This window comes from Ceratotherium simum, chromosome 5, assembly GCF_057802395.1.
Source record: "Ceratotherium simum simum isolate JZ-2026a chromosome 5, ASM5780239v1, whole genome shotgun sequence".
NCBI classification, from domain to species: Eukaryota; Metazoa; Chordata; class Mammalia; order Perissodactyla; family Rhinocerotidae; genus Ceratotherium; species Ceratotherium simum.
The window spans coordinates 92,682,864-92,696,845 of NC_141904.1; the positions used below are offsets into that span (position 1 = coordinate 92,682,864).

The window sequence follows — 13,982 nt, forward strand, 5'->3', positions numbered from 1 at the left end:
TTCTCGTATACTTTGTAAATAAAGAGGGAGCATCCCCGGCCCCAGCAAATGTATTTTTCAACGTGTCATGACACAGAGTTAGGAGGCTGCTTATGGGAAGGGCGGCCTTGCTCGCAGCCTTGTCACCCACTGTGGCGATGCCGCCTTCCAGGATGCAGCCAGCTTCACCCTCCCACGGCCACCACCGGCGGCACCTCCAGGTGCGTCTGGGGCGCCCGCCCTGCCTCCTCGCCCCTCTCGTGGTCACACCGCTGCTTCTGCCTGAGTAGAAGGCCAAGGGGTTTCCAGTGAGTCACCGCAAGCAGCTGGTGACCGAGGGACCGCCTGAACGGGAGCCCCGGCTTTCTCCGTGCTATGTTTGGAACGGCACAGAAAAGCCCGTCCTCCGGGGTTGCCACCCACTCAGACGTCCCGGCAGCTCCCCCGCTTCTGCCGGCTGCACCTCCCCCTCGCTGGGTCCTGCCGGGGCCCTGTCTTCTGACAGCTCCCAGAGTCTCCAGGTGGCCCTCCCTGCTTCCAACAACCACCCTATCACTCCTGCTTAAATTCCTCTGTGAGCTCCAAGTCCCCCGAGGGGCTCCCTACAGAGCCCTGAGCTTCGCAGCCAGAGGGTCGTCTGCTCCGTTCCTGCTGCTAAGCTTCAAGGTCCAGCTAAACCCTTGGGCCGGGATTTCTACCAGAACAGGACATAAGCATGTGGCAGCGTGTATCTGTTTTTTGCCTGTATGGTCTCCTCTGCCTGGGACGGTGGTTCTCAACCTGGCTGCACATTGGAATCACTCAGGGTGATTTTAAAAGTCTCAATGCCCTGGGCAGACCGAAGACTCCAAGTCTCCAGGGAGAGAGGACCCAGGCATCAGTATTTTTCAAGGCTCCCCGGTGATTTCAACCGGCAGCCAGGGCAAGAACCTCGGCTCTCAATGATCAGTGCCTCTCTCCCCTCCCTTTCTTCTCCTGGCACGCTCCTACTCACCCAAGACTCAGCCACCTTGCCAGCCCTCCAAGCACTAGGGAGGCCCGCGTACCTCTGAGGGGCTGTGCCCCACCTTGGCACACGCGAGTTATAAGCCTTGTGGCTCCTCTGCTCCGGCCTCATCCACATCACTTTCAGGTTCCACTGGACAGCTGCCCTGCCCCAACCTTGGCCACCAGACTCAGAGGTCCAGCGGCCACTCTGTTGGGTCCTCTCCACAAGGATGAGACTCAGCAGTGCCCTGCCAATGTGGACACTTTCATGTGGCTGTTCTACTGTTGAAATTGAAGACACTTCTGGTCTGATCTATGCTGGATCATAACTCCTTCATTCATTCAACAAACACTGGAGATGCCTCTACTCTCTCCTCAGTCCTGGGCTCCACAGAGCAGGTGAGGAGGTTGTGGGGGCAGAGCGAGGAGCTAGCACAGGACACAATAAGACACAGTCTCTGTCTGCCAGGAGCTTGCCGCCTCCATCACAGAAGAATAGTTGCCACACAGGAGAATAAATATTATCACGAAGCTGAGCACTTAAGGTGGGCTGCTTAGCTTTTCTGGGGAGGACAGCACCCTACTGTTAGGACGACAGTCACCGTGTCCACATTTCTCCTTGTACAACACCTAATTCAGGCTGGTGCACAATTAGGCACTTTAACCACTACTTATTGATGATGCTAGTAATAACTTTCACATCAAAACTTTATGAAAGAATATAGGGATGGTGAGACAGAAGGTGACACTCTTACACCCAGAAAATATATAAAGTAGGAATGGTTGAGAAGTGCTGTCTCAAATAATAAACCTGGAGTACGGTGTGGCACAGGATGAGAGGCTACTGGCAATGTCCATTCTCTGCTTCTTTCTTACTCATAGAACCCTGTTCTGTTTGGATAGTTAAATTATACTCCCTGCCCCCCCGCAGCTGGGGGTAGCCATGTGATGCAGAGCTGGCCAACAAGACGCAGCTGGAATCCGCCAGGGAGCCCTAAGGTTTGCTTTCCTGATATGAGCCCAGCCCCTTCGTCTGTGCTGCTTCCTGCACCCCCTTCCTGCCGCAGGCTCTGTGTGGCATGGGAGAAAAATGAACTTTTATTTGTGAAGCTCCGATGGTCAGGTTCTGTCACGTGCAGTCAAACCGGCCTCCGACTGGTGCGTGTGCTCTGGTGCAATGAGAATGGGCTCCCTTAGCTATACATCCTCAGAATCCTCCCCTCTAAAATGGGGCAATAACATTAATCATCATGAGGAATTACAGATGGTATACAAAAAGTGCCTACTCCAGGGCCTGGCATGCAGTCGGCACTCAATAAATGGCAGAATCATAATTCTCATTGCTGGCAAGCTGTTCATACCTAGGAGGTCATCCTGTAAAATTCTAAGGTTAAACCAGAAAACAAAGTTAAATGAGATACTGATTGAGCACTGCTCTGTGCAGGCCAGTCCCCCGGCGTGCTGAGGGACACGGCCAGACCGCCACAACCACGTATCTTGAGATCTCTGTCTAAACTACGAAATCCTGTATCACGGTGGAACAACGACATTTAACTTCAAATCGAGGTAGCATCAGATGTATAGAAAGCCGTGTCTCTATAAACTGTGCTAATGGCACCACGTCGGGAGCTCTGTTCCTTTGTGAAGCACTTTCACGTCTATGGTTTCATTCTGTCTCCACAGCAGCTCTGCAGGCCCCACCCACCACCCCACCCGGGCAGCAAGGCCCACTCGAGAGCCCAGCTCCCCTGACTCCCGGCCTCGGCTTCACTGGTCCCACTCAGAGCCTTGCAGTCCCTTGATCGGGTACTCAGCACACCAGCTGGTCTGCATCGTGGCCGGAGGGCGTCTGGGAAGGGCCGAGGGAAAGGGAAGAAGGCCCCCACTCTGCTGGGCCCTCTGTATGCATTATCTCACCACAATCCTCACTACATCACAGCATTTGGGAGATGACAGCCCATTTGGCAGACAAAAAAACTAGCGCTTGGAATGGTTACACTGGGTCCCCGAGATTGCACAGCTCAGAACTACAGTCGAGTGGGGCCTTGGACCCAGGTGTGTTTGTACCTGAGCCCTTTTGCTGTCTGAGATGAAGGTTCCAGCAGCAGGCCTCTGACCACACACACGAGTGCAGGATGACAACATGACTGAGATGGGGGAGGTTTGGGCCAGGACAGCACTGGAGGGGCTATAGGCCCTTGAGCAGGTGTTTTTAGCCCTGTGTTTGTGTGTGTGTGTGTGTGTGTGTGTGTGTGTGTGTGTGAGGAAGATCAGCCCTGAGCTAACATCTGTTGCCAATCCTCCTCTACTTTATATGGGACACCACCACAGCATGGCTTGATGAGCGGTGCGTAGGTCTGTGCCGGGATCCAAACCCTCGAACCTGTGAACCCTGGGCCACCGAAGTGGAGCCTGTGAACTTAATCGCTATGTCACCGTTAGCCCTGTGTTTTTAATCCTATGTGTACCTCCAACTGGCCCAATAAACACCCTGACATTCTCCCATCTATGCTTTATTTAAATTTGAAGCTATGTTGGAAAGAATGATGTCTGCCTATGTCTCTGTGTGTGTTCACGCCTGGTATGAATACGGAATCATCAGTGATAAAGGAGGCCAGGCTTTAGAACCAGCAGTCCTGGGTTCAAATCCCTCCTTCTCCACTCACTCTCGCATTTCTCAGCAAGAAGGAAATAAAGCACAGATCATCACCAATATCTGCCTCTCCACCCTGCACAAGACCCCGCAACACAGCCACTCACCCACTTTTTCCTACTAAGTAAGGCACGGTCAGCTTTACCTATAGACAACGAAAGTCACACACATTGAACTGGGTTCGTTTCTGGAATAAAATACGCCCCTTAGGCACCTGCCAGAGAGATTACCGGTGAGTCACTGGAAGAAACCAATAGATGAAGTAACTTAACAGACAACGGGCTTCCAACTGCACTGAGAAGATCACGGAGCTGCACCTCTGCTTTAGATGTGATTCCGGAAACGTCAAAAGGGGGCTGCCTCTTTTCTCCCTTTCCTCTAAAAAAGAAGCCTTTTAAAATTGTTTTCCAAATTTCCACAGTCAGACAAAATGAATAAGGCAACAGGTACTTGCTCCCACAGATCTGGCCAAGGATATCTGATAAGAAGGTAATTGACGCCAAGATTCAAATCAGAGACTTCTCTCAGGATGTCCCTATATCTCTCAGTTCAAAGATGGAGTGCAACACATTTTAATGGAGACGAACGCAACAGAAGAAAAATCATTCCTATCTTGGGCCTTCACATAAAATGAAAAGTGCCAAAGTTAATAATGACACAGTCCTCACAGAGAAAATCAGGATAATCCTCGAATGTTATTTCTCACGCAGTCTCACAATTATTACTGGCACCCTTTGCAAATCAGTAAAGAACATTACAACCATAAGAAGAAAGAATTTAGTCAATACTCTCAATTACAAGGATGCTTGCACATATCCGGCTTAAAAAGGGCTCTTGGTAAACCAGATTTTAGTGCTTTATGTAGAAAATGCCCCAGCAAGCTTTTTCTGCCCCGCATTAGCATCTCTCTGTACCCATACAGCTTTCCCTTCCTGTTACAAGGACTCCCAGGCCCCATCACTGCTCCCCGCTCCCTCTTTTCACAACATCACTTAATTACCTATTTTAAAATCAGATAAAACAGAAGCAACATTTCTGGATCTGGGCCAGGATAATAGATTTCTGCACTGAAGCTGTGGTGATCACCATGTTCAGTCACAGAGAACTCTTCTTTTAAAGACTGTTAGGCAAAAAAAGGTCTAAGTTGGGAGCCTGCCCAGCCATGGAGAAAGTCCCAGAAACAAGGAACCTCACATTGACTTAGGCAACGAACACTGCATTTTGATAGTTATTGTGGATTTTATTACACAACAAAGAATCAAAGACTGGGCCTGGGGACATGTGTGCATGCATGTATATGTGTGTATGCGTGTGCATGTGTGAGGTGTCTGTGTTGGGGGTTCTCTTGTGAGCAAGGGCCTCCTGAGATGTTTACCATTCTCCTGGTCTGAAATGTTTTGTAAACTCCTCGTGGTCGTCCTGGGGTTTCAACTGTATTGAGGACGCCACATCCCTCTGGAGTCCCTTGGGAGAAAACCAGGGCCCATTTTGTACAGAAAGCGCTTTGTAAATGGAAGAGAAGATTACTCGGCCTGGGGCAAATTTTTATGTAAACAGATTCCAACTGGATTTTTCAGTTGAGGTTTCTAATCAGCCTGTATTCAATCCCAGACACAACAGAAAGTGCTGGTCAGACATATTTTTTGTTTATATAACTACATTTTTTTTACTTAGAAACATCCCGTGGAGAAAGTCTTTTCCCAGTTTCACTGCAGGAATCAGAAGAGAATAGGAGGAAGAAGGATGGCGGTGAAAGGGACTAGAAAGAGGGCTCCCCAAATTGTCAGGCACTGGCCAGCAGCCTGGCCCCTGCCCTCCGGCAGCCCTGGGGGTACTCACCGTGGTCGTGGGCGAACACCAGCAGCTGCAGCCCCACCAGCATCTGAGCCAGCTCATCATAGCGGCCGCAGTGTTCCCCGGCTCCGTGGGACACAAAGACAAGGGCCCTGCAGGGACGAGAGGAGAGCCTGGTCAGGAAGGCGGCAGACCACGGAGGCTGCAGCTGGAGCAGTACGGGGCCTCATGGCATCAGCACCAAGTCAGAGACTAAGTCATGATCTAATGCCTTAGTGAGAGGGCTGGGCTTCAGGGTCGCACAAGATGGAGCCCAAATCCTGGCTCTCCTGTGAGCTGTCAGGCAAAGCACCCATCCCACGAAGCTTCATTCCTTCACCTGTAAAATAGTAGTAACAGTTAACTCCAGGGGAGTGGTGAGGGTCCCAGGCACTAATTTATGCCCAGGCACCAGGCACAGTGCTGGCACGTCCTCCATGGGTGATGGTTTCTGCCTAACGAGGCTACCCAGGGGGCCCAGACCTAGCCAATTAGGGCACTCTGTGGTCGAGGCCACAGTGATTGGCTCAGGGACAGGCATGCGACTCAAGCCAAACTGACCAGGTCCAATCAGAGGTGACCCCAGAGCTTTGGTCAAAGTAGCCAGAAGACATTTTCATTTTCCCGCCAGATGGGAGGTGCGGAAGCTGTTGGGCTAGAGTGGCCCCAGCCGTCCGGCCAAAACTGTGGATGAGTTTTCTCCAACAGAGGAGAGCCACGTGAAGGAGGGACACCAAGTCCTAAGTGTATTGTTTGAGCCCTGAATCCAGCTGGACCTGAATCCTGCTGCACCTGAAGCCCCCACCCTCGCCTTTTGTTGTATTGTTGAGGTCATTGGGCTTTCTGTCACTGGCAACAAGAAGAACCCTAACTGACATGCAGGTCTTCCCGTTTCTGAGAGCAATAATTGTACTTCTGTATCATTCTTCCACAGGCTACTGGCATTTGTATTATGTGTGCGCCTTTTATTCTGTTCCCCTCTTTCTCCATCTGGCAAACTCCTCCCCGTCCTTCAAGATCCAGCCTTAAGGTTCTCCTCCTTTGAGAAAGATGTTACAGCTTCCAAAAGGCTCTGCTAGGTCTCCTCTCTCCTCTGGGCTTCGGTAGCCCTTTTTAATCTCGCTGTCACTGCAGGGGCAACAGCTGCTTTCTGCCCACCTGCACCACTCGTTATAACCTTCTTGAGGACACACAGACTTCTCCCTCACTTTTTCTTCGGTGGCCAGCACCGTTTTGAACTCATGGTGGGCACTCCGCAAATGCTGTTTGAATGAATGAATGAATGAATGAAGACGAAGGTTGTAACGTTTGAAAATAAACAGCTATATTTCGCACCTAAGATCTGTGGAGAAGAAGCCTCAGGGGCTGGAAGCAGAGCTTGGCCAGGCGCTTAGTCACCAGGAGACCCTTCCATGTGGCCCGGCCACTCTGGGACGCCAACAGCACCCATGCACCAGGGCGCACACCGCCTCCACACGAGCCAGTCAGCCCAGCAGTGCGGGCTCCTGAGAGGGCCCTGAGATTCTTAAATGTACAATAGTCAAGATTCATATTCTTAGCATAAGACCCGTGGGGGCTGGAGTCCCCTTCAGGCAAGCAGCGACTGCTGTGAGCCACACTCACCCCACTTCTGCCAATAATGAGAAGGAGGGCAGTGACACAGCTGCCACTTCACTGAGCATTTACTATGCGACGGTTCCTCTGTTAACTCCACATTCAAGAGCTCTAGTCCTCATAATCATCGTACACTTTATCTTCCTTACAGCTGAGAGTGAAGATCAAAGACGTTAATTGCCTGTCACAGAGCAAGTCAGTAAAATGTAGATAAGAGCATGTCACCACTGGCTTTCAAGTCCCCAACGGGCCACCAGTGGGCTCTGAATACAAGCCATCCCGTCTCTTGCCTGCCTCGCCACTCCTGGCCACCTCCCCAGCGCACCTCCCCGGCCCCACGAGGGGCTTCCCGCCATTCTCCAGCAGCACCTGGTCCTTCCCACTGCGGGGCCTCTGGCCTTGCCAACCCTTCTCCCTGGAACTCTCTTCCCTAGATCCTCCACGGCTGCTCCTCGTGAACAGGTCTCAGGACAGACGTCACCGCGGAAAGGCCTCTCCTCCATCCCACCTAGGGTGGCCTCCCTCCCTCGGGCCTTTCTGACCTGCACTGGCCCCTCACCGCACATCAGAGTTTGCTGTTGTTTTGCTCATTCCCTTGCTTGCTTGGTTCCTGGCTCTCTCCTCCACTTCCAGGAAGAGGCCAGGAGCCTCGTCCACTTTGCTGCCGGCAGAACCCCAGACCTTCGCCCCAGGCTAGTGGCACTGAGCAGGGACCGGCAAACATGTGCTGCACGAATAAACGCCTTGTTCAAAAGCCTGTGTGCTTTCTACAGCTCCTCTCTGCCGGGCTGTAGGGGCAGAGTGGCATCAGTATGTTTTGCCATGCCACACACTTTATTCTTTGAGCAGAATAGCACAAAGTACCAGCATTAACCTCTTTTTCCTTTGGCATCTGTCCTCCCCGCCTGCTTCCTAAAATTACAAGAGAAACATTTCATACCCTCTTCATTGCTCCGTGGAATGCCCAGCCACCTCTGCTTGATCAGAGGTCAATTTGGGCAGATTACACTTGCCCACCTGACACTTCTGGGTTGGCTGATGGGATTTCTCTCAGCTACTGAGGAGCATGGCTGGAACCTCTGCATGGTCATCGTCTCTCATCTGCAGAGGGGGCTGCGCTTCCAGAAGGGCGGCTCAAGCACTTGAACACCCTTTGGGAATGTGGCAGCTGCTGTACTAATGCAGCCCACAGCTGATGCAGACAGGCAAGTGATCAGGCCGGGTCAGCCTCTCACTGTGGTCAGGGTCCAACTAACTCGGCCAAGGAGGAGGACTTCAGGGCGTCACTTAGCCTCCAAAGGAGTGGCACAAGGCACTGTCACTGTGCCTGGAATTGCCTGTTAATAGATTCCAACCCTGAGGCAATATGTAGAGAAATACTTGGCTGCTCCTCTGCAGAAATCTCTTCTAATCCAATTCTGCCAGTTTTCAACTTTGGCTACACCTTGAAATCACCTGGAGAGCTCTCAAAAACGCTGAGGCTGGGCCCCAGCCCTCGAGGAACCTCAGGGTTTAATGGGTCTGGGGTGGGAAGAGCCCCTCAGTGGTTCTGATGTGCCGCCGAGGTGGAGAAGCACCTGCTCTCCTCACAGTGTGCAGCCTGGGCAACGACGCTGCTCAGAGGCCACACAGAACTCACCACCGGCGAGAGGGCAGCCATTGCGGCGGGGAGACTTACAGCCACTTTGGGGCCACTCTTCTCCCTGAGGGACATGCTGGGGAAACCACGGGCTACATCTGTGGAGATGCTGAGGCTCCCGGAGCTTGCTGCTGCCATCCCTTTGGAAACAAAGCAGACTGACGTGCCGCCCTTCCCCGCACAGGAGGGGCAGCAGCTGCAGACTCAGCCCCTCTCCGCCCAGACCCAGGTCGGGCATCTCAGCAGACACACACTCTGACAACTGGCCTCACTCTGGTCTTAAGCCGGTTGCTGCCATGAGTGGGGCTCTCCTTAGTGCCTGGACTCGGCTATCGCCTGGACCCCAATTCTGATCATCAGTTTCCCTCCCCTTCCCTATACTTACTAGCCCCCTGGACCTGAGTGTTTTGTGGAATCGTCTGGCAAAGTGAAAATCAAATCGTGTTACCTCTGCGTTAAACCCTTCGAGACTTCCCGCTGCAACAGGACAAAGCCTGCCGCCTCTGTGGTGATCTCCTGCCTCCTCCTCCCCAGGGCCGTGGCCTCCTCCCCGATGCTCAGATGTGCCAGTCGGAGTGTGCTGGTAAATGCTGAACAACTGCTGGGGGGAGGGGGTGATCCTGATTTGTAGCGTTTGCCAGTTTCCCGAGTGTAAATGTTCTCAGCATGGCTGATTGCAAGTTATTAACGTGACGTCACGGAGCACGGAGTTGAGAAAAGGTGTGCAGATCAGCTCTGTGAGCCAGTCCCAGCCAGCTCAGCACATGCCTGACCAGCCTGTTCCCACCTCGGGGCCTCTGTCCCTGCTAAGGCCTTTGCTGGGGACCCCCTCACTTTGCGTGCTGGCTTTGACTGTCGTTCGGCTTTCAGGCTTTTTCTGGCCACTTAGCTGAAGCGTCTCCGCAGCAGTGGTCACTGTCTGAAATTTGTATCCGTCTCTATATTTTCTTGCCTCCTCTCGAATGCACTCCACGAGGGCAGAGGTCTCACCTGCCTCACTTACTACTATATTCACCGCTGAGAAAAAGGCTGGTGCATAGTGGGAGCTTAGTAAGGATTTGTTGATGGACTATATGGCCCCTGGGGCCTGGATCCCTCTGCCCACTGCAGGCCCCAGGCTCGGCGCTCAGGGCCAGAGGCAGAGGCCTCAAGAAGCCGCTGGCATTGGGGTTTTCCATTGCTTTGTCCCCCTACCTCGCCTTGTCAGACCTTCCTCCCTCCCTCCCTCCCCACACACTTGCTGTAGGCGAAGCCACAGTCTAAACCTGAAGCCGGGCTGTCCCCAGCTCCCTCTGCTCCTCGGTCGCTGGGCCCACCGCCAGGTTCCCACCCTCCACCTCCCCCACCCTGTTGCCATGAATACATGCAGCATGTCCCTAGCTGTGTGTGTTTACGGTGTCTCTCTGGGGAAGGGGAAACCCCCAGCACGGGGCTTCCTGATGGGACTTCCACATTCACCGCTGGACCTGGTCACCACTTGGAACTTCTCCTTTGGGGTTTCCCAAGACACTGTGATTACATTTCTGCCCTGAAAACCCACAGCACTAAGGAACCACAACATTGAGAACACAAACACCGCCATTGCTGGGAGGCTGTGAACAGAGAGCAAACTCTGAAGCCAGACAACTTGGTTTGATTCCCAGTGTCACCATGCGTGACCCTGGGCAAGTCACCTGGCTACTCTGAGCCTGCACTCACAGGATGGCGGCAGGGTGGTCCTTCGACTCTGCTTGTCCAGAAATATTGACTCCAGGCTTAGCACGTGCCAGGCCCCCGGAACACAGAGATGGACAAACAGCATTGTCCCAGCCCTCACACGGCTGACAGTCTAGCAGGAAAGACAGACACTCAGCAGAGAACACACCTGTACGTGTGTATTGTGAGAACGGCCATGAACACCAAGAGAGGGGACGGCCCGGAGCCTTATTTGGATGGGAGGGAGTGGCCAGGGAAGGCCTCTCAGTGTGTTTACGCCGAGAACCGCAGGCTGAGAAAGACATGAGTCATGGGCACAGATGACAGCTGTCCGGGTGCAGGGTCCCGCCCAGGCCAACACAGGTGTGCCTGTCCTAGGCACAGACGGAAGGCCTTGGAGGTGAGGCAGCCAGAGCCTGCAGGGCCTGGGGGTGGCAGGGGCTGGGGATTTCTCTGCACAGACGATGGTACTGAGGAGAGCAGTGACCTGCTCAGACTGTTCGAAGCTTGCCTGGCCGCTGTCGACAACGGAGTGGGGAGACAGGAGATGATGTTTGTCAAAGAACCTGCACAGGCAAGCGCTTCGCAGGTAGCAAGGGAAGCGGCTCCCTCCCTCCCTCGGCATTCTACAACCTCAACAAAGAACAGCAGTAGAAAATTAGCAGGGCCATTTATGCAGACAAGGCAGTACCCACAGGGGCAGAAATTAGGTTGCAGAGGAGGCTGGTGAAGATCTTTTTCCTGGAATTTCTTCAACGGCTGCAGCCAGTAGGGAGCCAGTCATTCCGGGAGAAGGCGCTGACTGTCAGGGGGAGGCCCAGCCCAGGAGCAGATGGCCTGCCTGGCATCCAGCCCCGGGAGGTGGGGCAGCTCCCAATAAAGCATATGCAACCCTTGAGATGAACACACTGCAGAACTTCTCAGAATTTATAAGCCTGGCTGGCATATCCATGCCCAGGTTTGACGAAGTAGAATTTCCCCTCCACCAAAAAATTAATTCTCCCTTCACATCCTTTGCTTATTTGTTGTTTAAGTGATTAACCTCTCTGGGTCTCGGTTTGCTCACCTGTAAAATAGGGATAATCCTAACACCACCAGCCTCCGAGGGCATTGTGAGTGACTGAGAAAATGCGTTTGGAACACTCTGGGTCTTGCCCCACAGAGAAAGCACTCTGTGACTGTCCACTGTGGGGCGGTTTTCTCTGATGCACAGACAGATGGTCCACTGCAGTCTGGAGGCCTGGGTTTATGCTCTGGTCCTCCCGTGAGCTGGTTCTTGGATCTGAACAGTCCCCAGTGTTCCTGAGACACTGGCACCTCCTCACCGGGGTTTTAGATGAAATGAGAGAATATACAAGAAAGTGTGCTGAAGGGCCCTGCAGCTCAGGACTGAGGCCTCTGCCTTTCCAGTCATCCACTCTGCCTCGCTCACTGCCCAGACGGCAAGGCCCACTCGTGGATCCACACTGTGCAGGGTCCTCTGGAAGGATGGGCGGGAAATAGGCCGGCATCCACCAGTGCCTTGAAAGACAGAGACCAGTGCTGGGATGAAAAGAATTCACTCCTCCAAAGAGGCCCTCACTGTTTCCTAGAGGACTTGGGACTTGGCTGGGACCTGCTCCCACCTCTACCCGCACATCTGTAGAGCAGAGATCACAAGGCCGTCGGGAAAATTAAATGAGCACGGCCTGGCACCAAGCAGGAAACAGTGGTCTCCTTCCTGCCTGCCCTTTTCCCAGCAGTGCCAGCCTTCATCTAAGGAGGAGCTGAATGCCCAACTGAAGAAATGTCCTGTAATTTTATTATGAAAAATTCAGAAAACTAACAATTTGTTGGAGGAAACTAATGGTCACAGGGGCACAGTGGACGTTCCTACCTGTAGGCAGCAGCTCAGGTGGCGAGGTGGGGTCATCTGACCCGGGTTGGGGAAGGACCCTGATGGTGTCCTCAAATGAAGGGGGCGGGAGGGTGTAGCCCACCTCTTCCAGGGCAGTATGTGCTGTTGCATCTTGCTTATTTCCAAGGCATCCCACTCAGGCAGCTGGATGGCTCGCTTCCTCATCCACATCCACCAGGCTCCTTACCGCCAGATTTCATGACTTTAAAATTTAAATTCACCCGGCACGTCTGTCACGGGGCCTGCGAGTGGGACTGTGGGGCTGAGTTGGACCCCTTTCCCATAACTAAAGCAGGAACATGATTGGCTTTGCTGGAATCCACATTTAACTGTTTCCCCTCCTCTTTCAGAGTTCCAGGAGCATTTCGTTCCTCTCTCTCCCTGGCCCAGCTCCCGCAGCACAGATAGCGTGTGGCGGGGACGGAAATAGAACAAAGCCCGTGGAGGGGTCTAAAATTTCACAGAGGGAACTAGAAATAGACTTCTCATTTGTAAAACAGATCAATAATGCCTATCTCCCAGGGTCTTTGCGAGGACTGATTGAGAGAATTTATGGAAAATAACCCAGCAGGATGCTTGGTGCAGAGTCAGGCATTACATAACAGCCAATGCTAACAGCTGATATTTAGTTAGGCCAGATACTGGTCCAAGTGTGTTATGTGCTAACTCATTCAACCCTCACGACAACCTCACGAGGGGGGATAGCTATTTTCTCCATTTTACGGATGAGAAAAGTGAGAGGCTCAACAGCTTGCCTGAGGTCACACAGCGAGTAGGTTTAGAACTCAGCAGAACTTGAACCCAGCCTGGCTGGCTCTCCAGACTACACCCCTGACCACACAGTGGTTATATAATAAGAGGAAGATTCCATGTAAGTATGTCACTGTGTGTGGTCAAGAGGTGTCCCAAAGCCCCCTCGCCCTGACCAGCTTATCACTCTGGCCTCCTGCCCCAGCCCACCCCTTCTCCCACCCCGGACCCCAATCAAAGAATGACATCGGCACGTCGCCTCTAGTTCCTCAACACGCCGCCTCTTCCCATGCCCCGCGATTTGGCACAGATTCGACTCTTCTCCTCGACAAGGTCTTTCCCAGCTTCCAGGCTGAGTTAACCGCTCCCTCCTGGAGCCCTGTAACACTTGGTTCCCATCTCTCTATCCAGTACCCACCATAATCTGTTGTAAGTAGACCACGAGTTCTCTGAGGACAAGGACCATGTTTTACTTATTTGTCCTGCTGTCCTGTCCTTAGCAGCTAGCAAAACTTCTGCTCCATAAGTGCTGAATGAACGAATGAATGAATGAATGAATTGGCTCAGAGAAGACAGAGACAACGGTGGGCTGGAACAGTCAAGAGAGAATTCCTGGAGGCCTATAGACCACTCCCGCAGCCCCTCCAGCTATTCTGAAAGCACCTAATTCCCCTATTAAATCCCCTTTCACTCTGCCTGGCTAGCGAGGCTTCTGCTGTCTATCACTGACACCGAATGTCCAACGAGAGGTCGGGACTGCTTTGGGCCCATAGGAAGTGGAGAGCGAGGACAGGGGAGGAGGACCCGTAAAGGGCAGTCAAGGCGACTGAGGAGGTGGGTGGGGAGCTCTGAGGAATCGGGGTGGCTGGAGGAGGGAGGACACTTGACACGAGAGGGAGCAGAGCTCAGCTGTGGGGAAGAGGAGCCAGAGGGCA

The 13,982-nt window shown here is 52.9% G+C and overlaps 1 protein-coding gene across 1 annotated transcript in view; it reads right to left on the reverse strand.

Annotated features, from left to right (window-relative positions):
- The window catches only part of MGLL (monoglyceride lipase), a 113,293-nt gene that overhangs the window by 68,497 nt on the left and 30,814 nt on the right, over positions 1-13,982 (reverse strand). The window contains exon 2 of the mRNA XM_087431637.1: positions 5,459-5,565. Coding sequence (XP_087287763.1) covers positions 5,459-5,565 — 107 coding nt within the window. The remainder of the gene's footprint in view (positions 1-5,458; positions 5,566-13,982) is intronic.